General features: G+C 43.6%; 1 protein-coding gene and 1 non-coding gene across 3 annotated transcripts; both read left to right on the top strand.

Annotated features, from left to right (window-relative positions):
• Positions 1 to 4,612: 4,612 nt before the first annotated feature.
• On the top strand, positions 4,613 to 4,685 carry TRNAT-CGU (transfer RNA threonine (anticodon CGU)). Its single transcript has one exon. It is a non-coding gene; the product is annotated as a tRNA-Thr (tRNA).
• Positions 4,686 to 5,211: 526 nt separating this feature from the next.
• LOC126541275 (uncharacterized) lies at positions 5,212 to 21,472 on the top strand. 2 transcript variants are annotated; one of them, XM_055076616.2, is made up of 6 exons: positions 5,212 to 5,690; positions 10,879 to 11,170; positions 13,145 to 13,302; positions 16,564 to 16,646; positions 19,902 to 19,982; positions 21,266 to 21,472. In XM_055076616.2, exons 2-6 carry the CDS (start codon positions 11,051 to 11,053, stop codon positions 21,391 to 21,393), a joined length of 570 nt encoding a protein of 189 aa, XP_054932591.1. In that variant the 5' UTR covers positions 5,212 to 5,690; positions 10,879 to 11,050; the 3' UTR covers positions 21,394 to 21,472. The 2 variants fall into 2 exon arrangements, with proteins under 2 accessions (XP_054932591.1, XP_050043935.1); XM_050187978.3 differs by lacking the exon at positions 5,212 to 5,690 and having other exon boundaries at positions 10,344 to 11,170.
• Positions 21,473 to 25,683: the final 4,211 nt, after the last annotated feature.

Raw genomic sequence — 25,683 nt, 5'->3', positions numbered from 1 at the left:
GGGTATTGGTGGTTTGTGAATCATTTTGCCGAAAGGGCGTCCGACGCTAGATGCCGACGCCGGAATTTCCGCGACACGGGGCGCTTAACGCTGCCGCGTTAATACATGTAAAGTGTTTCGAGCGGCCAGTCGCGCGGCAATGTTGCGGGCTTTTGCGGGCTTCTTGCACGCTCGGACAAACACTTTTATGTAGCACGTATAGAGCAACAGAAATCTGTATCGCGAGTTTGTCATGTCGCTCTACAATTTTCTCATTGCCACTTTTCATGTACTTATAATATTTGAGAAGGCGAATAATTGATCAGGACTAATTATCTAATTAGGCGGAATCACAAAAATAGTTTGAGTAGCTCCACGCGACGGCAAACAACATTACCTTTGTTCTATTTAGCCACGTGGCGCTTCGATATTTTTTAACTCTGGCTAACTTAGCTGGTGCACACTGCATAAACGTTTATGTTTTTCCTGCTTTAGGGCCAACGCTAACGCACTTAAAGACACTCTAGCGTTTCCTTTGCAGAGTTTGCAAGTTTTAGGGATATAGCAAGTCAAGCGCCTATTAATATTGATACTAATACTAAGCCGTATCGTACGCTCGTTTTATGCGAAGCATACTAGCCGCACAACCATGCTCTTCCTTGCTGCGCCGCGCGCGGCCGCGTAGCTACCATATGACGTCATAACAGCTGCAAAAGCGGAGGCCGCGTAGCTACATAGTCGGGTCTCAGCTCGTGCGGTCGCCTGCATGAGTTGTTTCTTCGTCTAGCCGAACCAAATATAGCCAAGCAACAGCAGTTCACCAGGCTAAACAGTGGTTCAACAACTAAAATAAAGGCTAGTATGCTACGCATCCTGGGCTTAACCTTAGCTAAGCCACAGCCATTTTTTGTCCAGAAATATAGTAACTGTAACATTTATTCTTGTTCCAGCATGTTCGACAGAGGTACCTAGATTGACCAAGCCTTTCATGGTACCATGCCCTAAACGAAAACATGTATATTGGGTAAAGAATTGTATGTTATTTCACTGGTGTAGTGGTTCTTCGATAATATTTTCCGTTACATTGGGAAGGCAATTATGGCTGACTGGTATAAATTAATCTAGCACCATAGTGCTTTTTTCCAAACTGCGGACGAGTCATTATTCTGTACACCGTCGCCGATGTGGACACCTGTTAGCTTCACCAGACATCATTGTGTAGCTTTAACGAAGCTTTTGCGTTCCTAGTCGTAAAATTTGGTGAGACACACACGGTCGAGGCAAGGTGCCGTTATCTGTAGTGATGTGTTCAATGGCGTGCATAAGGTCCCCTAATTGAAAATTTTTCTGCATAACCAGAAAATCTGACTTGAGCCCTTTCTATACTGTCATTTGAGCCTGACTTAATGACTCTTATTAGTTTTCACAGCATGTTGTCGAACTAGCGAAGCGTAAAATTTCTCAGCGACAGCAGCTTCATGCAGTCCGCAAAATAAAGACAGAGTGCGCAAAGGATGTCGGCGACTCTTTAGTAAGAGCACTAACTATGTTCCACACTCTCGCTGCTTGGTGTAGGCGCTGTTAATTAGCTGCACATCTCAATCCCCTTTGTAGAGCTTCTGCATCTTGCAGAGCAACCGCTTAGCGTCATCCCAGGCGTAAAACATATTGTATCTGTGGTGCGTCCCCCGTGGTGAGGTCCAGTAGTAGTGATGTGAAGTTATTAGGTTATTATTATTACCTTAATAGGTTGTTATTATTAGGCCTCTTGTGGGTTTATTGACCAGTTGTGTCACCCATTTAGTGAATATTGATAACGCGGCAATATTTATTCCATATGCACACGACATTAAAATTCTTGTAACTGCAAAAAATGCTGAAGATGTCACGATTAAAGCCAACGAGGTGCAGTCAAAATTATCATTTGGAGTATTTCGAACTCGTTAACAATAAATGTTAATGAAACAAAAAAGATACTTTTGGGCCAAGAAATTGAAATGTTGGTGCTTGTACCCTTCTACAGCCTAATAACTCCATTTTGAGTATTGTTATTCGCCTTAAATGTCGTCGCGCTATATTAGAGCAACATTTGTCGTGGAATGCTCACGTGGCAAGGGTAATGGGTAAGCTCTTTCGAGTGAGTCGAATGCTTTGTAAGTGGGCTTTTTCCTTCCAGAAAGTATTAAACTTCTATTGTACAAATCACTCTTCTTATTATATATAAACTATTGTCATCTTGTCTAGGGCAGGGCACTAGTGCACTGCATAGAATACAGAAAAATGTCGTACGTTGTATCCTAGGTGTTCCTTACTTAACGCATACTAGTCCTTTATTTTAAAAACTCAATTTCTTATCCATGCTTAACACTTACAAAAATATGTTGATGCGGAGTTATATGACCAGTATTAAAGAAACAACCACACCCTAAAACTGATTTCTAACTTAATACCAAAACATAAGACGCTCAGTACAAGGAGCTCTGAAATATGGGAATTACCGAGGTCTTGAACAAATTATGCATATCAAATGCTAGGTTTTCGACTACCCTACCATTTAAACAAGGTAAAGATAACATAGTGCTTATTTCTGCACTAGAAGAAACGTATCTACCCGCAAACGTGTATATTGAGGGCTAGGACTTACGGAGTCGCCATCTGTCGTAAGCGCCTCCCTTGCGTAGTATGGGGGATCACGTGGCGCGCTCCTCATAGCTTTGGCTTACGGCGCTTAATAAAAACCCCACGTGGCAGCCCTCCTGTACATTTCTGTAAGTACTCTCAAAACGAGGGAACTTTATTACTGTCGAAATAATAATCTTGGGCAGACTGAAAGCACAATCGTTTACAGACGCTATCTCTTTACCGAACACATACAGTGAAAGCCACTGCGCGGGGTCGCCGCGATGGAGTCTCCCGAACCGGCTTCTTGCCTGAAAGGTCGGCAACGCTGAGCGCAAACCATGTGAAATATGTTCTTACAGTGGGCGGTCTGTATAACCAAATGGCGCATAACAGAACCAAGCCTCAATGCATCCAGCGATCACACAGGTTTGCGGCGACCGACTGCGCGTCTGCATACATGTCTGCGCACAATGTTTTGCTTTCACTGAGAGCGTTTTCGCACCGTGCTGTCAGCTTTAGGCCGCAGCATATGAGCATTTAACAGTCCACAAGCAACCATTGTTGCGTTGTTACAGAATTTCGTTTTAACAAGGGACTTCGACGCCTACGGCGACTGTGATGTGCCGTCGCGATCAAGGATTCAATATTTTATTTTCTTCCAAATTCTTGGACGTTTCAATATTATTTCTAAAGTTGCGTCGCACTGTATGCAGCCAGCGGGCGATTTCGCACTGCTTCTTTTTCGTAATCCAGTGCGTTAATTCATAACACAAACATCACCATATGCCATGCCTTCATTTAATGTGCTTCTGACCACTCCCTTTCCATTCCAGTGAACTTGCCAGTGTCTAGCATCACCAAGTTCATAGAGCAAACCGTCGTGACATTAGCCGGGCAGGGAGCACGGGCGAACGTCTCAGTGCGCGTTTTCTGCTACTCACCGAACATCGCAGTCCCGGCGCCGTAGCAGAAATATTCCTCGCGTCTGTGCTTTCTGCATACCCGAGTTGTAGCCGATGGCTGTTTGCCGGTTCTAAGTTTCGCGATTCAAGCTTCACGAAGCTTCTTGTCCTGCGGCTACGTGTGAATAAGGCTGACACCGGGCTCCGTTGCGTACGTCCGGCACTGCTGCACCGAGCAGTATATAGCCTACCATGCTGCACGCTTCCAGAGGCAGCCACTACACATTATAGTGCTTTCAAATGTTGTCAAGCAGACACCCAAGGCGGGAAAGCCTCACCACTTAATCAGAAGCGCAGCGCAGGTGGGACTTTAAACTTTCGTTTTCAGCTCGCTTCGGCGCTTCCGAAGCAGTCGACGCGGCCGCTGTGTCCACGTGATCCCTCATGCCACTTCACGCCGACGGTAACGCCAGCTTTTCCAGTGGTGGAGCTCACCCCCAATAGACGCTTGAAGGTTCTGTGGTAAGGTATATTTTTTGTATGACTTTTTTTTATACTACGCGTATCAAGTCCTTCTGTATATGCTGCTGTATGAAATATGCCATATATTGTATCCTATAAAATTTATACATATACAGTGCTGCGTTTTTCGGGATTAGTTCAAGAGTTGTTTTGTGATGTATTGATGGCTAGCTATATCTGTGAGGATTACTCATCATGTACAGTTTACATTTTTCTAATACTTCCTCATAGTCATCCTGAAAATAGTTTCACAGTTATTAGTGTGGAAATCAGATTTTTTTCTATTCTTTTGTGTTAAACTGCGTTCATTCTTCGTTGTTTTGCTGCTGCCTGTAAAACGGGGTTATGGACTACGTCAAGCTTTGCTACCGTTTTGTCCACGGTCCAGCAATGAACGTCAAGTCCAACATCAGTTGTATGTTGACATAAATTTTATTTTTTTTATTTGAAATAACTTACGTGCTCGTGACGCTTGCGGCAGAAAGGAGGTTCCACAACAGCCACCAAAGTTTGTGAGTGGGGTTATATCCCAGGGTTAGTTCTTGTAGTAAAACATAAGTACCCCAGAGAGTAGATGGGAGAACGGCGCCGCGGTAGCTCAATTGGTAAGAGCATCGCACGCGTAATGCGAAGATGTGGATTCGTATCCCACCCGCGGCCAGTTGTTTTCTTTTTCATCCATTTTAATTTACATTAATTTATCATTTGTTTAATTCAGTTACTAAGTACGAGTAATTTCCTCTGTGTTGTCCTCGGTGTCTTTGTTGCCATATTATGTACGTTCTTTAAGCTCATTTGACATAGCAAGTTCGTTTCATAACAATTCATGTCCAATACTTTCTAATGTATATGATCGTTCCAGAACAATTGAAATAAAAGCTATTCTAAAGTGCTGAAACCCAAGCACTGATCCTGCCGTATTGATAGCATCGTTTTGACACAGCTATGTTGACGCTGCTTAAGGTACGGCTGCGAGAACATTCGACCATACCTATCCTGTGTACTCGCCTTCAAGTTGCTAATATATTTAAACCTACACAATCTTCTGGGAGGTCAGCCGTCACATGCGAGTGCTGCTAATAAAGTCGTAAAAACGTTGCTTTTCGTTCGGAAGCCTCAATTGGTCAACGTCTTAATTGGAAAGCTGAAAGACGAATCCGAAGCTCGTCAACGGCCATTGATCTGCGACCTATCCACCCTGAGAGAAGTCCGGCGCTGTCAGTTTGCATTGTCAAGCGTTTGAATGCCGTCAAACCGGCAGAAGGGTGTACAACAACGCTCGAAAAGCAGTGGACAGAGGATGCGTTTCGTTTATTCCCTTCTAGAAGGCGTCCGCTTCAGCAAAGAGCTAGCCGACATTTAGACAAAGTTCAAAAGGCGCTCTTCACCCGGCGTTCGTGAGTTCTCGCACATTTCTGTTGCTTGGGCGCTGTCATAAAAGATAATACCGATGAGCAGCGAAAAATAAAATTGAAGGCAACGATTTGTTTGGCGTCGTACCTATAATGTGTTTGTCGAGGAAAAGATGTACCCATAGAGGAAGTTCATTCATCATTCTGGGCGTGAGCGTCGTCACCACTTGTCGTCGACATCGTCAACAAGTGTGCCAACATCGAGACTTCAATGCGAATCTGCTACTGCAACGTGTGCCATGATGCGAGAAAGGTGAGTATAATACAGGCTGTATTACGTACATCTTCAGTTTCCAGCAGAGAAATGCATACTACGTGGCCAGGTTACTCTAGAAGATGATGGAGAGTATACAAAATAACAAAATATCCCTGCAACGGGCCGCGAACGTATCAGCGAGCAGGATTTCATTTATTGCTTGTATAACAACAACAGGACACTTGCACTCAGAAAATTTATTTGGCATTTGCAGCTAAGTCAATTCGTGCAACACAGCGCGAGAAAAGCGGGAAAATGTGCAACCTCATGGCAGTTTACACATTAACTAAGTTCTTGCAAGAGCTCATTGCGAAATTATTGTCTCGAGTTATCTTACTTTAGTTAATGTGAAGAATAATAAGAAATCGAGACAAAGAAGGAAGGAGCCGAATAAAGTCAACGGCTAAAGGCATCGTGGTGGTTATAGAATAAACATAGTATAGCATTCAGTGTCCAAGAGAAAAGAAGAGCCATGAGTCATTTCACCGTCTCCGTGCACAAGTCCATCGTATAAATTTCCCACTGCACAATAAAAATTCTTGTTAACGGCGATTTGGCACTACTGCTAAAAGTCAGTCATCACGCCAAGCGTCTCATACGCGTCGCTAGACCATCTCAAATTTTCTTATTAATATTACAGCTATTTACTACCTTACACAGTCATTTCGCAGTATACTTTCTCTGAAAAAAAATAAAAACATTTGCGTCACATGACGCGCTTGCATAGTTTGCTCAAGTAGGTGAAACATGATTCTGCGAGAAAAAAAAGTCGCAGTTCTGCCCGAATGCCGTAGCATCGATCGCAATAGCAAATCTGTAGACAGCTATACGAAGCAAGGATAGCAGCTTTATCGGCCGCATAAACTTGTAAACATTCGTTTACTAAATTAATAAGCATCGTGTCACGCGCGCACAAGCAAACATGATCACATTTCACTCGATGACCACGGAAACTCGATATCAAAATGGTGGAGTGAGGAAACGCGGCAGCAGCAGCGAGCGAATTTACCTTCGTGCTGCCTCTTGTTTCAACGCCAACTAAGCGGCGCGAACACAGCGTACACGAAGCTGCACACGGCGCACCTAGACTCTGAATTCATCGCAGATCGCTTTCAAGAGAGAACGCACGCGGCCGCGTCATATACGCAGCAGCCTCCAAATTGGACCGCTCCTTCCCCTCCCCACCCTCCGGTGCTTCGCGCGAGACGGAAGACGGCGCGTTTGTTCCCCGCTTTCCTGCTTTGCGCGCGCGAGATTAAGACGCCATCATCGGCTCACCCTCGCACGCTTTCACTCGCACATAAAGCATACGGCGCGGGGCGACGATGTTGGACTTCGTCCTTGGACTTTATACGGAACATCACGTCGACTCGGCGCGAACGCCCACGGCAGAAATTCGTCTGGAGTGTCCATATATTTGTAATCGCAACAGTGTCATAAACGGTACTTTAGTGTACAACGCTGCTCAGCTTCACCTGATGAATTTACAAATGGAGCATCTTTAATATGCAGTAGGGTTCTTTTGCAAGTTCAGTCAGCAAGAAGTGCTTTGAGAGCCCCAAATTATGACTAAAATTTGCCAAATCGACCACTTTTGACTCTAATCATTGCTATCGATGTGTGATTATAATTGTTTTACTTCGATGTCTTGGAGCAGTACATTACAGTAAGCATTTTTCGTTGAATAATGAAACGGTGGCATGTCAAGAAGAAGTGTTGCAGAGATTCACTCGTGTTGCATAAACAGCACGAAGACAGTATAGCCAGACCAGGCAATGCGGAGGTAAAAGTTAAAATTTAAATTATGGAGTTTTATGTGCCAAAACCATGATCTGATTATGAGGCACGCCGTAGTGGGGGACTCCGGAGATTTGGAAAACCTGGTTTTCTTTAGTGTGCGCCTAACTCTAAGTACATGGGTGCTTTCGCATTTCGCCTCCATCGATGGGAATGCAAAATCGACTAATTAACAATACACTAATTAACTTGTTAGCTAATTATCTTATGACCCACATTGCAATTTGCAAATTCTAGCAGTGGACTTCGCAAGGCGGATCCTCTTGGAAGGAATTTTTAGGACGACACCAGTTTCGAGATATAAGTCCCCGAACTTTGCGGAGAAATGCATTGGCGTTCCAGTTACTTGTGTGCTTCAGTGCATGAAACGACGTTTTGTGAACACATTAACTGGAACGCCGATGCATTTCTCCGCAAAGTTGGGGAATTTATATATCGAAACTGGTGTCATCTTGAAATTCGTTCCAAGTGGATCCTCCTTGCGAACTCCACGGCTATAATTACCTTTTAAATTGCAATATGTGCCATAATGTAATTAACTAAAAGGTAATTGTTGAATTTTTATTAATTAGTAGATTTTGCATCTCAATTTTTTTGTGCAAGTACTGTCCGCCGCTTCGAGTAGACCGGCTCATAAGCTAGAATTGTGGTATCTGCCACAGGCAACATTTGACGATTATTTAATGTGTTGGCTGAAACACCCTGCGTGCGTGCGTGCGTGCGTGTGTGTGTGTGTGTGTGTGTGTGTGTGTGTGTGTGTGTGTGCGTGCGTGCGTGCGTGCGTGCGTGCGTGCGTGTGTGTGTGTGTGTGTGTGTGTGTGTGTGTGTGTGTGTGTGTGTGTGTGTGTGTGTGTGTGTGTGCGCGTGTGCGTGTGCGTGTGCGTGTGTGTGTGTGTGTGTGTGTGTGTGTGTGTGTGTGTGTGTGTGTGTGTGTGTGTGTGTGTGTGTGTGTGTGTGTGTGTGTGTGTGTGTGTGTGTGTGTGTGTGTGTGTGTGTGTCCGGCCTACATATAAAATGCAGCTGAAGGTTGTCCTTTCCGGAATACCGCCCGTGGAACTTCGCTCCTCTTAAGAGGCTGATGGATGCTTACTGTTTATGGTTAGAGCTACGCAGAGCTACTCCTCGAACCCCGTAGGTCTCTAATATTTAGAGCAGTATGTCATGTCGAATGAAATCGAAATATTTTCAATCAACTAATCAATTGAAATATTGGCTAGTTTACGTGCTTTCTGCTTTGAAAATGGTGAGTCACTTTGAGATAACAGATTTTTAGAATATGAGCCCCAAAGGGTTTGCGGTCCTAAAAAAATAGCGTCAGGGGCACTGCACATGCGCGAGACGCAAACAGAGTTTAGCGTTTACGTCGGCGACCCTATCTCACGGAAACAGCGCTCCGACCCAAACCCTAACGAGCATGGCGGCATCTATCGAGGCGACGGCTGCCACCCTGTACCACATTCGGCCCCAGTTCTCGTTTACCTGCAGCCACCGACAGTAATCAGCGATGTCGTAGGCTTTCGCTGTCCCTCATTTCATCTGAAAGACAAGAGCTAAGCGAGAAACTACTGTTATTTCTTATATCGGTAGCCGGACTTGACCGCCACCGGGCTTAATTAACACAAACGCATCTCGTTGCTAGGGGGAGGTCTGTCTCGTTACTATGTCGGTCGAGATTGAATTCAGAGCTTAACATATATGGCACAATTTATTATAAACATTGTACATTAGTGTACTCAGACGTGTTATAATTGATGAAACGCATATCGAAAGAGCAATTATTTTGCTCTGCTTTAGATTACTCTTTTTGTGCTTCCGTTTTCACTCGTCGAAGCGCGGCAAGCGCGAGATGCAAAAAGAGCGAGCGCTGAACCTTATACTAGAGCTCGTTGCTGCCGCGTAAGGGAGAGGGCATGTGGGCAAAGTTCTTTGGAGCCGCAAAGATAGGGGCCCCTATTCAAGAACTCTCTCCTTCAATCGCGCACTCTAAGATCTTGCCTAATGCGAAGGACTACTATCAGTAACATTGAAGGAAAGAGACACGCCTGATGATCCTCTGGCGTCAAAGCTAACACATAGACGTTGCTATATTTCAACTGTTTTCTCTAACACTGCTGGCGTGCATTATGAACTTCTGAAGTAAAGTCACACACGTATTAAGATGAAAGCGACGAGTCACTATTCTCGATTATGCTCCTGATTTTTGAGGTTTTATCTTGGTGTGTACAACAGGACAAGCAGATGCTGAAGGGTATATCCTTCTGAAGGTTGATTCAGCTTAACGCAAACTTTCCGTTGCCTCTATGTAAGAACGTTTGCTCTGAAGACATACAATGAATGTTAAAATAGTCAGCAATACTGTTCATATTTTTTTACCCTGGCATCCGACAAAATTTAGAAGTGGAGAGTTGCCCCTTCTGGATGCTTCACAAAACGTCTACGCATCTGCTCTAGACAGCAGTATGTCAAAAGTTCACGTTCAGCTTAGTGCATCAAGAAATCATGGGAGTAATTACTAAACCAGCGGGGACGCCAACTCCTTCCAAAGGATGACCCATGAAAACGCTCAAGAGTTTGCTCAGCTTGTTATTAATATTAATATCGAATTCTGGCTTGGTACCTGGAGAGTCGAAATAAAGATATCAAGCTAAAGCATACATCTTGAGGAACAATATTATAGTGTGTAGTGCTTCTAGTGAGTTTGTGACTACAGTAGCGTCATTGAAACTCCATGGTAATAATGTTTGCACTCAAAACGCCGATGCACTGTTTCTTCTCCACTTTTGTACGTGTGGTAACTTACAAATCATTGAGCCACAATCATCAGTTTATGCTAAAGAAGCATTCTCGCACAGGATATTACAAGTTAAGCCAAGTAGGACAGTACGTTCTAGCTGTGCAGAATTTCCTAGCTGTTCGCTTTCTACAATCGCCTAATACCTTTCTTTCCGATTGTACAATCAGCAAGTATTCCTAATTGAGAGTACTTAGCTCTCATTTCTTAGAATATGTGCAATCATGATGGTGCGTCAACTTCTGTTTGTCATCTCTGAGTACCTGAACGAAAACGGTTGCGTGCGTTTATCATCGTAAATCCATCCCTACATTTTGCAATATGTTTGACCCTTTCATTGTTTTCAGTTCTGTTATATTATTACACTACGCACCTCATCCTTTACAGTACTGTCAATGATATCTCGTACCTACCACGCTAACGTGGTTGCCTGGGCCTATCAAAACGTCCTGACCCCCTTACTGCTCCAACGTGGTCATATCTGTTTGAATATGAATAAAGCCATAAATCTAGTCTCGCGCGAACCTCGCGAACAGATAGATGTCAAGAAGCCCGTTTGATAGACGTCACTCATTTCGCACACTCTTTTTGCTCTAGATTCGCGTCAATGGAACACCGACAGTTTGACAAAGTTCAAGAGACACCCTTGCCCGAAGTTAAGGTTCCGTCGCCCAAGACGCAAAGACGCGTACAAAGGCGGCAGGTTCGTCAACTGCACGAACGAGCGGAGCATTTCGATGTACGCACTGTATAGCAAGAAGACGGCCTCATGGCTCTTGTGATCGTAGGTGTCCTGTTCATGGTAGGGATCATCACTGTCAGCGGACAATTCTGCACACCGCAGGATGCAGTCGCGCACGCACTCGAGCAAGCACCTGACGCATTGAAGGTGAGTAAATCCTTCATGCAGATCCCTTTTTTGAATTAGGAATCACAGATGGTTATTCACAAACTTGGAGGATGCTTAAGCTTCGCCTTTAAGAGTGGAACGTGATAGCCTCATCAGGCCCCTTTTGCGCCGACGCCGACACCGGATATGTTGTTACACGGCACCCGATAGAAAGCAATGGTGGGCCGATCCCGGTGGCAACGTAGAGCAGAGCGATGGCTCATACCCCCGTAAGTAGCGACTTGCAGTGACTAGTGACTTAGTAGTGACTACAAGTAGTGACTCATCAATGGCTCATAACCCCGTAAACAAGGATAAAGTGGTTTGTGCTAGAGTTTCCGCGTAACAGAATTACGTTCTCTCGTGTATTCAGTGTATTTGTTTATGTCTGTAGGTTGTGCGTAGGTCGAACTTTAGAAATTTTCTGACGCGTCTTAACTTGAGAAACTCAATTAGTTCAGTAACGTCTCTGCGCCACGCAGAGGGCCTGCGTCGTTGTGGTTCGGGATGATTATTTTCTGACGGACAACGCCGACGCCGACACTGGATTTTCTGCGACATGGAGCCCTTAACGCTGTCGCGTTAGTAAATGTTCTCATAAAATATTATTAAAATCAACCTGGAGAGGTCAACAAAACGCGTGAGAAAGCTATAATTTTCTTTTATGTGAGACAAAAGTGTGTATCGATAACTAATATGTATGTAATAAAGTTTAATTAATTATCTCTCTCTCTGTCTCTCCGAGAACTGTCGGGGTTCTGCAAAATAAGTGTCTTTCAATGAAGTTTCGAGCAGTCTTCAATATTTTAAGTGAATTTTGCTTATACACGTTTTATATTGAACTGAAAGATAAGAAGTATTACGCCATCTCAAAACTATGTACATGTGCGGGATTTCACGCAACGCGATACCGCCATGCATCGTGAAGGCCTGCTCTCTAATCAAGTACTAAACATCCAAGGATGGGCCCATGGCCATCATCAGCGCTTCTTTTCTGGCCATATCTCTCCTTTTTTTTTTATTCCACACGACGTATCACCATCTGCATGACACTCGCGCATTTGCTTGTCTAAGAAGAAGTTTCCCTAACTCAAGTGTGGGTACTGAAGACGAAGTAACAAGAAATTTCATAACGAACCTGACTTTCAGTACACACCGTATATTTCCTAGATGTACTCTACATCACATGGTAGTGTGAGTACATTGCGGTAGAGCAAGGAAATCCAAAGAGGAACACAATTTTTTGTTTTTATCGCGCATTCTTAGTCATTCCGTTTTTTGCTTCTCTAATAATTGCCGTAAGAAGCTCGACGAGCAATCTTAGTAAACTTTTCTAATTATCTGTAATTTCTTCACGTCATTATAGCGCTGATTAGTCAGTTCATTAGTGTTGCTCAACAAAAGATTACTGCATCAAGGCGATATAAATGCGTAGAATATTTGCTGTAATTAGCACATAAAAATATTATGTCAGAAATAAATTGCACATTTCGTTACATTAGTCCTAGTTTCTGTTTTTTGCAACTTTTAAATGCTGAACCAAGTGACATGCGATGCTTTAACTCAGAATCCAGCAATCATAACTTTGGTGCACATCAATTCTGCCGACTTCTGCCGGCATGCCAAGGGACAAACGCATACAAGACGCGCTAAGAAACTCCTCCGTAGTCTAGGCACAGTCATATATTCAAGGAGCGAAATTCCCCACATTTGCTTTCTCGCACCCGCTCTTACTCGCGCATGCGCGCACACGTCCGGCGTCTCCGCAACTGCCCCGCCCCGCTGCACCTACTAGCAATTGTATATACGCTGCCTGGACAGAAGCGTAGCCTATTGATCCATTTGCCTGTAGCTGCGTTTGTTTGCATTTGTCTGCAGAAATACGTTTAATCAACGTCTATGCTTATTCTGACACTGCTGCCTATTGGAAAACACTAGCTTCTACAATTAAAGTTGCATACGTTAATATTGCAGTTGATGCAACAACAAAGCAGACCATTCTTCCTGGTGTATCACTCGAGGAACAGCTCGTTTCACCATGCGTACCCTTGCCTGCGGGCTGCAAGGATCACACCTGTGCTCAACAACAGAACCATATACCTGTACGATTACAAGTCGACGACAGGAATCAAGTGCGTATGACGTTAATTCATATAAACCTTTATATGAAAGCACGCAGAACTGGCACCCAAACGACTTTACTATATCGATACACTTTAAAGTGACACAAAAAAGCCCTTAAGCCTTGTCTTGTGAAATATTGTGTTAAGACTGAACTGCCATTTATTTGTCGAAAAAAATGGTGAGGTATATTACACTGGTGCTCATGTTTTCGTGCCACAACATACAACTGAGAATCGAAGAGTCGTTTTTCTGGTGCGGATATAATAATAATAATAATAATAATAATAATAATAATAATAATAATAATAATAATAATAATAATAATAATACTCTGTTTTGGCTAAACAAACGTCTCTTCTAGCAACAACGGTAACACTGCCCTATTTGAGTCGACTCCATCCTCTTCAAGTTTCTTAATCTCATAAAACCTGAAAATTGTGTTCTCAACGGCATTTCTCTTCCCTTGGCAGCCATTCCGTAACTTAAATACACGACCGGTAACCTGCTCGATGTATTACACGTGACCTGCGACACTACTTTTTTCCTCTTATGCCGATCTAGAATTTCATGTTATCTTCCAACTTTCACCTCCAGATTCTCAGTTGCTGAATGCAATGTTTCTCTATTTATTTTTTCAAGGTGTAGGATACACTTAGGCGTGATTATAGGAGCAGGTAATAGGCCAATAAACGTTTGTCTTCTATCTATAGGGCATGAGGGCTGCCAGAGCCGTGAGTCTCGCTGTGCAATGAGTTAGAGGGATAAAGGGTATCGAAGGGCCCAAACATGAGAAACAATCCTAACAAAATAACATACAATGATACCATAGAAAAGATAAAATAATGATTTATTTTATTGCGTATTACGACGACCGTAAAACAGTCCCACGTGATCTCTTCTGTGGGTAATACAATATTTTGTGCATTCCGTTACGTCAGCAAATAAGAAGCAAGCTAGTGTACATAATCACAATTTGCCAAACTCTTTTTCTGTGCACGATACGAAAGCTCGTTGATAAAACCATTGTTAAAAAGGAGAGAAGCACGCATGTTTACTCATAAGCGTTGGAGCGCAGAGGGGGTACAGCGCGTGCTGCGTAGAGGCCGCCATATTTAAGAATAATTTCCTGCAGTGCACAGTAAAAGGAATGCAGTGCTGTCCTCTTTCTTGTGATGAAGCTACTGTGTGTGCGACGCTTAGGTTCTCTTGGGGGAGTTATTGTGCTCACCAACGTAGTACTGTACGATTGGGGCTGTACCGGTCGAAATGAAGCCGAACGCGAATATAACAAACCCGCACATAAAGCGAATTATTCTCTACATCAAAGACAGAAGGCCCACTGACCGACGCGCGTGTAAGATAACTCCTTCGTAACGAGCCGGGCATTGGATGTATGTCGAACTTGGGGCGGCCGCTGTTAAAGCCACAAAACCACTTTCTAGAATGGACAGAAGCATGGCAGAAGCGTATAGGAGGCGTATCGAAGCGAAATCCTGCCGAGCCGCCTGTAAGCTAGCGGCTCGGCAGGATTTCACGACTGGGTCGGGCTAGACCCAGTCGTGTTAACGTTAGTTTCAAGTAGGTGCATTCCATCTTTTCTTCCTTCTTTCTCTGGACATAACAAATCCGTATATAAGGAACGCATCACAAATGTTGTTAACAGACGAGTCTAGGTTCACCAAACAACTTGGTATATCAAGTTATTCATAGCGCATAAGTATGTCCGTTACAATCTGGTTCGACTATAGAGCTGAATATAACAGATTGCTTTCGGAAAAACAAATTACCGGCGATCCCGTATTTCTTAGAGGAACGCTAAACACGTATGTTAAGTTAGGCTGCATTGGCAATTTGCACGTTTTACGCACCACAAGCGCCAGACTTGTCGTGCGCGGACACTCGGGCAGCCAGAAAAGACGCAAACACCAAACACGCGGGCTTGAAGTTTCCGCGCTAGCTCCTCGGAACGTCATGAGGTTTTGCAGCGGCTGCTCGGGACTATAGTTAATTGATTATCGATGAACAAGACAGAGATTGCATGGTAATAAATTTAAAGGGTAAATTTAGCGAGCTTTATAGCTTACAACGACATTAACATGCGAAATCTGGGGTGTCATACTGATGTGCAGGCGCTATAGAGTACGGGCGCGAACAAAACCTGAAAGAGAGCCATCGTCTTCGCCATTACCAACGCATAAGAAACCTTCCCTCTGGGCTAGCTAGTGCGTTACATTTATTATTATTATTATTATTATTATTATTATTATTATTATTATTATTATTATTATTATTATTATTATTATTATCATTATTATTATTATTATTATTATTATTATTATTATTATTATTATTATTATTATTATTATTATTATTATCAGACCTCATTGTTGTCCCAGGAAGCGGTAAATTATTTATTTATTTAGATTATGGGCTTTTACGTGCAATAACCACGATTTGATTATGAGGTACGCCGTAATGGGGGATTCCGGAATAATTTGAACCACCTGGGGTCCTTTAACGGGCACCTAAATCTAAGTACACGGGTGTTTTTGCATTTCGTCCCCATGGAAATGCGGCCGCCGCGGCCGAGATATGATACCGTGACCTCGTGCTTAGAACCGCAACACTAAAGCCACTAAGCAGCGACGGCGGGTATCATTCATTCATTCATTCATTCTTGTTGAACGCGTCCTCAATACCTTGATATCTTTATTCAAGCTTCCGCTTTTGCCGTTCCGGCGACCATAGTTCAGCCATCTCAAATATGCCTCAATTCGCACCTCTAAAACCAAGTAATATTAATATTAAATGTTTTCCTCTATAAGGAGGTCCATGGCACTATGCATTGCCCAAAACTTCTTGATCCTTTACAATTTTCCATTCCGCCAAAGTGTACCAGGCCGCATTCCGAGTTTTCTGCGTGGCCTTGTTGCAGCAGTCCCTGTCCTATGGCCTCACTCCGAAATGCATGCAATAAGTATTGTGCAGTGGCATATTTTTGAGTTTATTTCTGTGTTTTGTACATATGCAAGGTAAATAATTTCGTTGTATGAATGACTCCCTTTCACGCGTGCCTCATTTTCTTTTACCCTGTTTGTTTCTCTAGCTTGCATTCTTTTTCTCTACCACATGTTTTCTCTGTACATTGTGCCGTGTGTATTGCGTTCTAAGTGCGCCAGTATGAAGATTTCATAGTTGTTCCTATGCGCTATGACATCTGATTAATAAAAAAATAATTAATTAATTCTAACGAAATTTTTTCTTCACAGATTCGATTTAAGGGGTGTAGGTCTCGACAAAACAGACGAAGCTTATCTACACCCTAACGAATTCACCATCGATATCGGCCATGGTGGGTATCCTGTAGGTACAACCAACATTATCACATGACCTTGTAACACGGCTCTAGCGCCATGCAGTTTTGATGTAGTGTTATCACATGTTAAGCAACCGCAAGCAATAAAGACTGGGGCGCTCGTTCAAAGGTCACATTATATATCTACGAGTAGCTAAACACTGATGCCTGTCACTTAATTATTTCGAAGGTATATACTAATAAATCACTCGAACACCATAAACAGTTGCTACTGTGGGCGACAACCCTCCCTGCAATTTCATGACTCTCCAAATGCAAATAGCAAATGCAAAACTTAGAGACGGTCTTCCGAAGAATGAAACACGCAGATCAAAATGAATATTAGAATGTAAATGACGTGAAGGTTCTTTGGATTAGCGAGGTAGCAGTGATAGCGGACGAGATCCACATGGCCTCGTCGCCTGTCTGATCATCTGAGCTCTCTGATGTGTGATGCTTGTCAAGGAAAGAACGGGGGTGAGAAGTGTACGCACACAGAGGTACGGCACATATCTTGGTACATTAAGGCTTTTTATACCCCTTCCGTCACAGCGCCACAACCATTCTGGGTAATTGCCCGCCGTGTGACATAATACGAAGTGGTATGAAAAAGTTTCGAGGCTGCGGTGCCTCTGCTTTCAGTAAGTAATTCACCTTCAAGAAAGTCCCCGTGCACAGAAACATAGTGTGTTCCTGCTACCTTGCGAATATGTCCTGCAACGTCCCTCTGCGGAACGGATCAGGCACCTCTTGCGATTCGAGCATGATTTTAGCAATCGTGTTAATTTTGACAAGAGAGTGGAATGAGCGGCAGCAAAGTCTGGCGCATGAACCGTATTCGAGGTCGAGAATCATCCCTAAGGACGTAGCTTAGGTGTGCGGGCGCAACCCCGAGACACAGCAACAATCATCGCAGTACACGGAAAAACCCAACTTCCGCACTACCGAAAAAAAAAGAGAGAGAGAGGCTTGGGAAGTCCGCAGAGCGACAACGTGCATGCTCATCATCTTTTTCGAAAATTGAGGCACAGTGAATTGGACATTTGTCCCACATTTCCGGACCATGCCCAGCGAGTTTTGCTGCCAAGTTTTCAAGACGTCTGAGGGAGCATGTTTGGGGAAAACGGCCCGATCCGGGGCGCACGAGGATATGGTCACTGCACGATGACGATGCCCCCTGTCACCGCAGAACGCGCGAGTTTATCGCCGGAAGCAACATGGTTTCTCTTACACATTCACCCCAGCGTCCTTCCGGGTCTAACGCCTTCTCCTTGTGTGCGCGTCCTTTGTGTTTCGCTCGTACTCCCCTTATTCAAGTTCATCATGCACCAACTGGCCCAAGAGCTTGCGCTAATTCACCTTATAATCACCAGATTTGGCTCCCGCTCAATTCGCTTTCTTACCATACTTTAGACACCCAGCTCAGATCGCCGTTATGACGCGATTACTGAAAGCAAGCACAGATCGTAAAAGCTTGCTCGACTCGTTCCTGTAAGGAGACTTCCCGGGCATATTCGCTAAGTGGCAACAGAAGCTGTGAGAGCTCTATTGCTGTGCATAAGGACTATTTCGAAAGTGACAGTGTTTGAATGCACAATAAATTAATTACTTTCTTCAAAACAGAGCCAGCCTCGAAACATTTTGATGTCACCTTATACGTAACCCACACGCTCTTTCCACGGACTTCGCCCATACATCATAGCAAATCTCAGCTTTATTTCTGCTAAATATAAACAATGTACCTTGTTTAATGAGCATAATACACGTGTAAAGCCTACTACGCGCCTTGTAGAACGTATCTGAACGGGGAGAAAAGTAATATTCAGCAATTATCTGCAAAGCACGTCATCAGAAGCCAGGGACATCAAGCTTTCCAGCGTGTTAGCCTTAACATTCTCACCAATTCCACAAAATAAGAGCTCGGTGAAACGAACAGTTTACTGAGAACTTAGGGAAACATTGAAGACAACGACCACACAACCCTCTGTGATTCTTGAATAAGTAGATTACTGCAAAGGCCGTAATAAACCCACAGACTTAGAACGTTGCCTACACATCACTGATAGGTTGTCCCCAAGAACCGTGCCTTGTACAGTTCATTGAAATCACTGGGTATTGCACGCACATCATAGAACGTATAAGATTATGCAAAAAAAAGAGTATTGAGTAATTATTTTGAAAACTTTAAGTCAGAAACATTAAACTGTCTCCACACATTACCCGTAACATATACCCCATTTTCAGCAAATGAAACTTTTGCGCCACGTACAGTTCATGTAGAACAGGAAACATAGCGAATGGCTCTATAATGCTTTTCAGCAATTATTTAAGGAAGTTTTTTGCTACGCCCGCCGTAATTAACTAACGTCGTGTACCATTTAATACGCCCCCTGGAAACAGGCAGCAAACTGGGGTTTAGCAATTTCAATTTAGCCTTTAGTTAACTTACACACTTCCACATTTTCCTGAACATTGTACTACCAACATGGTCCTCAGTCTCACCATATATATGTACTTGGTGAATGGCCTAGTTCTATCGAGGCTCCGCGAATACACGCATATAGCGTTTTCGGACGCTCCTAGTTGCACTAACAGCTTCTCTGTAAAAAAAAAAAAAAAAAAAAAAAAAAAAAAAAATATCGCGTAGGCTGCATTCACTTTGCCTGAGCCTGATCAGACATCTTCAACTATTGGACTCAATCACCCTGCCGTACCCACAGACCGATTCCACAACAGGGTAGTATGCTATTGCTCGCTCTTATCAATGACTTTCTTTTTTCTATTTCGCAAGTCAAAGTTCATACGTGAACGCAGGTTCGTGATCACGTGGTTAATAATAAGAAGCAGTATTATTGTGAACTACGCTTAATAAACTGGATAAGAGTACGCTTGTCAAGGCATCAAGTCTACACACCAAAGCGATACAGCCACCAATTAGGATTTCGGCTAGAAACATATAAAGAATTGCCAGCGGCATTTCTAATTCCCGTACTGATTCCCCTCATGTTCAAGATAGACCAAGCGCTTTCATGAGCTTAAGCAGCGACAGCCTTGTTGGGCTTCCTAGTCCTTTAAGCATGGTGGTCGTGAGAATGTACTTCATTTTCTATGTAGGATGGACGGGACAAACGGCGTGGAATGTTTGTGGTATAGAAAATTCCATTAAAACCTCACCTGAGGCCCGTGTGCCTGCGAAGCAGCAGACAAGTAGAGGGCGTTGTCGTGGTGTAAATGCAGCCTTCCTTTTTGCAGGACATGAAAATATCCTGCAAGACTTCCAAGTTATATACACTGATTACAGACATTGCGTCCTCTTTTGGTCCTGGAGCTTAGGTACGCACTAGCAGCTCTCATTTTTTTCAATTATTATTATTATTATTATTATTATTATTATTATTATTTTTATTAAGAAAGGAAGACATTCTACGAATCTATCAAAGTGGCACAATTACTAAGAATCACCGAGCAGCAGTGTCCCCAGTCTCCGACAGAAGGCTCTAAAGAACTTAATAATGCTATCTCATGTCACAATAGCATGACCTGCTTCTCCTAACTGAACATCACTCTATTAGTAATGTTTCATCAGATGTGATGTGTTAATGCCACAGCTTGGCTCTCAGCCGCGCGGTAGAGTAGCGTTCCGGACTAATTTTCTACCGCTGAACATCCTTAGCGTGCAGATAAAGCTTCGCACGCGAGAATTTTCGCATACCGCCCCCGTCGGATTGTGGCCGTTGCGACCGGGATCCCAATTCGCTAACTCGCGCTCAACAGGCGCACGTCCTAGTCACTGAGCCGGTGCCAGCAGATACTATCGTTTGAAGGAACACTCAAGATAGAAAACAATGTGAGCGGTAAGAGTCAATAACATTTTTGTTTACAATGTGGAAAAATTCGCTTTTACTGCAAGAAGTGGATTCGTATGAACAAGAATAGATGCAAAAGTAGCAACGCGGCCTCGAAATTCCATCAACAAGCTCGCTGGTACGTCATGGCGTCTACCTCTGGCCTAGCTAATAATTTATCGCCGAAGATATGCTACATTGTATTCGCAAAAAAAAAAAAATACCCGAATACGCAAAAAAAATACTCTGAAATCCATGACGTTGCATTGAAGTGTCAGCGCTGGGATTTAGGCGCGAAATTCGAGAACAAAACTTTGGCTTTCATTTCTGCTTCTAGTAATTAACCCTCTGTAGCGAAATGAACGAAGATAGAATTCTAACAAAATAGTACATGTGTTGAAGCTGATTTTCTCTGCAGTGTCCATTTAATGGCAACAATGCTACTGTACCCCTCGGGTCATACTTTGAGAGATGCATTGTAGACGCTAGAGTAATTGAGAGGCTCTGCTTCTACGGCTCTGCTTTTCTCATGTGGCTGTCCTAAACCGAAAGCATGCTACTCGTTATATTAATTTTTGCTGCTGTGGAGAACGTGCAATGTGTATGCTATTTAGCGAATAATATTTTGTATGTTTCATGCAAAAGTGCATAAACCTTAGGTGCAGGTTAAGCTAACACATCTAATCAACTGAATGATCGTTCGCGCGTATCTCCCTAAACGTGCCTGTAAGTCCTCAGTAATCGACTTGTCACAACACTTTACGATTCCAGGCTACCAAGTGTGGGTGGAGTCATCCTACCTGAAAACAAGGAGAAAGGTGCCCGAAGTTTGCTACCTCGTTTACGAGCTGCTGGAGCCACGTACGCGACACGTTGTTTACAAATGGAAGATGTGCTAAAAATAAACGCCCTGCAGAGGTACATGGGTGTGCTTTTGCTTTCGACGCTACGATAGCAAATATAAGTCGTGGCATTTTAAAAAAAACTGCACAACTGTATTGCCTGTTTTATTCCAATAGCAGTTATACGTACGCTCGAGGCGCATTCGTGCCGTCGCCATTGGCGCCACCATCGTTGAGCCGCCATGGTATCGACGCGCATGCGCATCCCATGCACCATGGGTTAATAGGCCTCCATAGACGCGAGAACCGCGCAGCGCGTTTGCTCTAAATACGAGAAAGTCAAGAGGACGTACCCTCATGCTGCGCTCAATCGACTTTGAAACGAAGCCTTGAGCGCGTTCTACCCCCATTGCGTCCATGAGCATTGTGGATGGAATAATGGATGGATGGATGGATGGATCATAGAGTTTCCTACAAGAATATGGGATGGATGGATGGATGGATGGATGGATGGATGGATGGATGGATGGATGGATGGATGGATGGATGGATGGATGGATGGATGGATGGATGGATGGATGGATGAACGGACGGACGGACGGACGGACGGACGGACGGACGGACGGACGGACGGACGGACGGATGGATGGATGGATGGATGGATGGATGGATGGATGGATGGATGGATGGATGGATGGATGGATGGATGGATGGATGGATCGATGGCTGGATGGATGTTATGAGTTATGAGGATGTTGTGCATACAAATACTAGCGCCCCCTTCTGAGCAGCTGGCGCGCAGAGTAGTTTGATAGGTACGGACAATACAGTTCAAACTATACACGTTGAAGATTTGGTCTCACCTATAGTCGGCGACAAGCTAAGAATTACGAGACTATGTGCACGCTGTTCAATTCGAGAAAATTTTCATAGATGCTCTGGCCAATTAGGCTCGCGCGTTTCGCTGACGTCAAGCGGTTTCGCATGTTTAAAGCAACTGTTTCCTTCCGTACAGAAAGGAGTTTGTGTCACCGGATACTAGAGGAAACCTGAACGTCCATGACAAATTTTATGGGTGATATTGATATCACTGCTCAGCAGTCATCATCAGCCTACTTTATATCCACTGCTGGACGAAGGCCTCTCCCTGCGATATCTAATTACCCCTGTCCTGCACGAACCAGTTCCAACTAGCACCTGCGAATTTCTTAATTTCATCACCCCATCTAGTCTTCTGCTGTCCTCGACTGCGCTTCCCTTCTCTTGGCACACATTCTGTAATGCTAATGGTCCACCGTTTATCTAACGTATACGCATTACATGACATGCCCAGCTCCATTTTTTTCTGTTAATGTCAATTAGAATATCGGCTATACCCGTTCGACCTCTGATCCAAACCACTTTCTTTCTGTCTCTTAACGTTATGCCTAACATTATTCGTTCCATCGCTCTTTGCGCGGCCCTTGACTTGTTTTTGAGCTTCTTTGTTTGTCTTCAAGTTTCTGCCCCATATGTCAGCACCCGTAAAATGCACTGATTGTACATCTTCCTTTTCAATAATAATGGTGAGCTTCCAGTCAGGAGCTGGTACTGTCTGCCGTGTGCGCTCCAACCCATTTATATTCTTCTTTTAATGTCCTTCTCATGATAAGGGTTCACTGTGATTATTTGGCCTACGTAAAGGTACTCCTTCACATACTCTAGAGGATGACTGGCGATCCTGAACTCTGGTTCCCTTGCCCTGCTATTCATCATTATCTTTGTCTTCTGCATGTTAATCTTAAAGCCCACTTTTACACTCTCTCTGTTAAGGTCCTGAATCATTTGTAGTAATTCGTCCCCAACGTTGCTGAACAGGAGAATATCATCTGCAAACCGAAGGTTGCTGAGATATTCGCCGTTGATCCTTACTCTTAACACGTTCCAATTTATTAGCTTGAATACATCTTCCAAGCATGCAGTGAATAGCACTGGAGAGATTGTGTGTCCTTGTCAAACCACCTTCATTATAGGTATCTTCCTACTTTTCTAGTGCAGAATTAAGGCAGCTGTGGAATCTCTGTAGATATTTTCCAAGATATTTACGTAAGCCTCGTGTACTCTTTCGTTACGTAATGCCTCTATGACTGCTGGTATCTCTACTGAATGAAATGTTTTTTTCGTAATCTACGAAAGCCACATAGAGAGGCTGATTGTACTCTGCAGATTTCTCGATTACCTGATTGATGACGTGGATGAAACCCATTGTACGGTATTCCTTCCTGAAGCCAGCCTGTTCTCTTAGTGACTGAAGTCAAGTGTTGGCCTTAATCTATTGGAAATTATCTTGGTGAATATTTTATACAATACTGGAAGTAAGCTAATGGGCCTGTAATTTTTCAATTCTTTGACGTCTCCCTTTTTGTGGGTTAGTATAATGTTGGCCTTCTTCCAGTTCTGTGGCACCCTTTGCGTCGTGAGACATTTCGTATAAAGGGCAGCAAGCTTTTCAACCATGATGTCTCCTCCATCTTTGATTAAATCGACCGTTATTCCGTCTTTTTCTGCCACTGTTCCTCGTTTCGTGCCTTGTAAGGCCCTTCTAGCTTTATCGCTAGTTATAGAAGGAACCTCTGTCACCTGTACATTACTACTTCGAATGGAGGTATCGTGGTTGCTCTGTCTATTGTACAGGTCAGTACAGAATTCTTCCGCTGCTTTTACTATATCTTCGAAATTGCTGATGACATTATCATGCTTTCAGTTCATACATCTTGGCTTGTCCTATGCCATGTTTCTTTCTTTCTCACTCATTTCACGCTGCGTCCATCTTTTACTGCTTCCTCAGTCTTTCTTATGCTATAATGTTGAATATCCCTTATTTTCTCCTTGTTGACCGCTTTTGACAATTCCTCAATTTCTATCTGATCTCCTGAGCAATAGCCACCATCTTAGTTTGAAACAACGAGCTGTTATTTCCTGATTAGCCTAGCATTTACACTAGCGGAGCAAAATCTTTAAGTTGTGCGCGAACTCCAGCAGGCTCGGCTCTCTTTCGGAGGCGAAGAGTAACTGCACTTGGTTTTATTTTTTGTGCTAGCAGCTTGTTTTTAATTCTTGGGTTGTCACCGACTATAGTGCACCTTTTAACTGCGACGCCTGCGATGCCGTTGGCGGCGCTTCCAAGTACGCTGGCGTTGCCGGACACCAGGGTACCCTTTCCGCGGCGCAGCCGCAGTTTTGTCGCGTGCTGCGTCGAGCCAACGTGGAAACCCCACGCTTTCTTAGAACACTGCACGAGCAGCTCGGCGCAACCTTAACCTTTTATTTACGTGTGTTGCCGACGGGCAGCATACCAGAAAAAAAAAACTGTTTTTTTTTTATTGCCGAGTTTCAGTATTGAGTACGAAGTTTCCGGCTAAATGTGTTCCGCCAACACTGACTGACAGACGGCAAGCGTCATTTGTTTGTTTACACCAGGAACACTGTACGAGGAAGAAGCACTTTGGCACGTGAATCACTGTCTTTTGAAAGCAAGGTAAGAGGAGACAGGCCGATGCAATATATCCATCTGCAATGGTGTTACACGTGTCACAGAGAGGTGCCAGTTCGTCTGTGTAAGGGCAGCCGCAGTTGGGAAACAAAAGACAGAGCATGTTTACATAAAGCACCTACTCATAAATGTCACGCAACTTAGACAAAACAGGAGACAAGATGAAATTATTGGTGGTTAATATCATGGTTTATGCCACATTTTAAATGTAATAAAAGAAGTATTTTGCACTTAACCGTCCATGGTGAAAAAAAAGGCCTTTAGTGGAGTGGCAACACCATTCTGTTTTTACTATTTGCGGTTGGTGTCGATGTATTTTGTTTTCATCATGCTTAGGAAAACTCACGTTAAAGAAAAAGCAACCCTTAGCGTATAAGGTGGTGCACTGGAAAGGCCTGGCGATTATACTGAGACTAGGAGCCAGTAATGCATGCAGGATTACTGCAAGAATTTAGCGCACAAACTCTAGAGCTGAATGGGAAAAGGTATCGCGTCTTCTTCCACAGTGTTTAAAAGGCAATATTGCCAAGTGGTACCACAGTGTGTCAAGTACACAGCAGCCAAACTTGTCGATTTGAACACTTCGTAATGTTGGTCGTGCCATTCGGCCGCGCATTATAAAAGTGTGAACGCATTTATAACGTATATGTAGGCCGCGCAATTAAAGGTCATCTTGGTGCGCACTGTCATGACTGTGGCTGAAAACCCGCCTTCGACTAATGTAGCATCATTTTTAGAAACAAATCAGCGCTTGCTAGAGAGAATATTGAAGATACCCAACAAATTTTATAGATCCAATGTACATGTTGGAATCC

Source organism: Dermacentor andersoni, chromosome 2, assembly GCF_023375885.2.
Source record: "Dermacentor andersoni chromosome 2, qqDerAnde1_hic_scaffold, whole genome shotgun sequence".
In the NCBI taxonomy this organism is placed as follows: Eukaryota; Metazoa; Arthropoda; class Arachnida; order Ixodida; family Ixodidae; genus Dermacentor; species Dermacentor andersoni.
The sequence above is the reverse complement of the archived record's forward strand: the minus strand, read 5'-3'. Positions and strand labels throughout refer to the sequence as shown.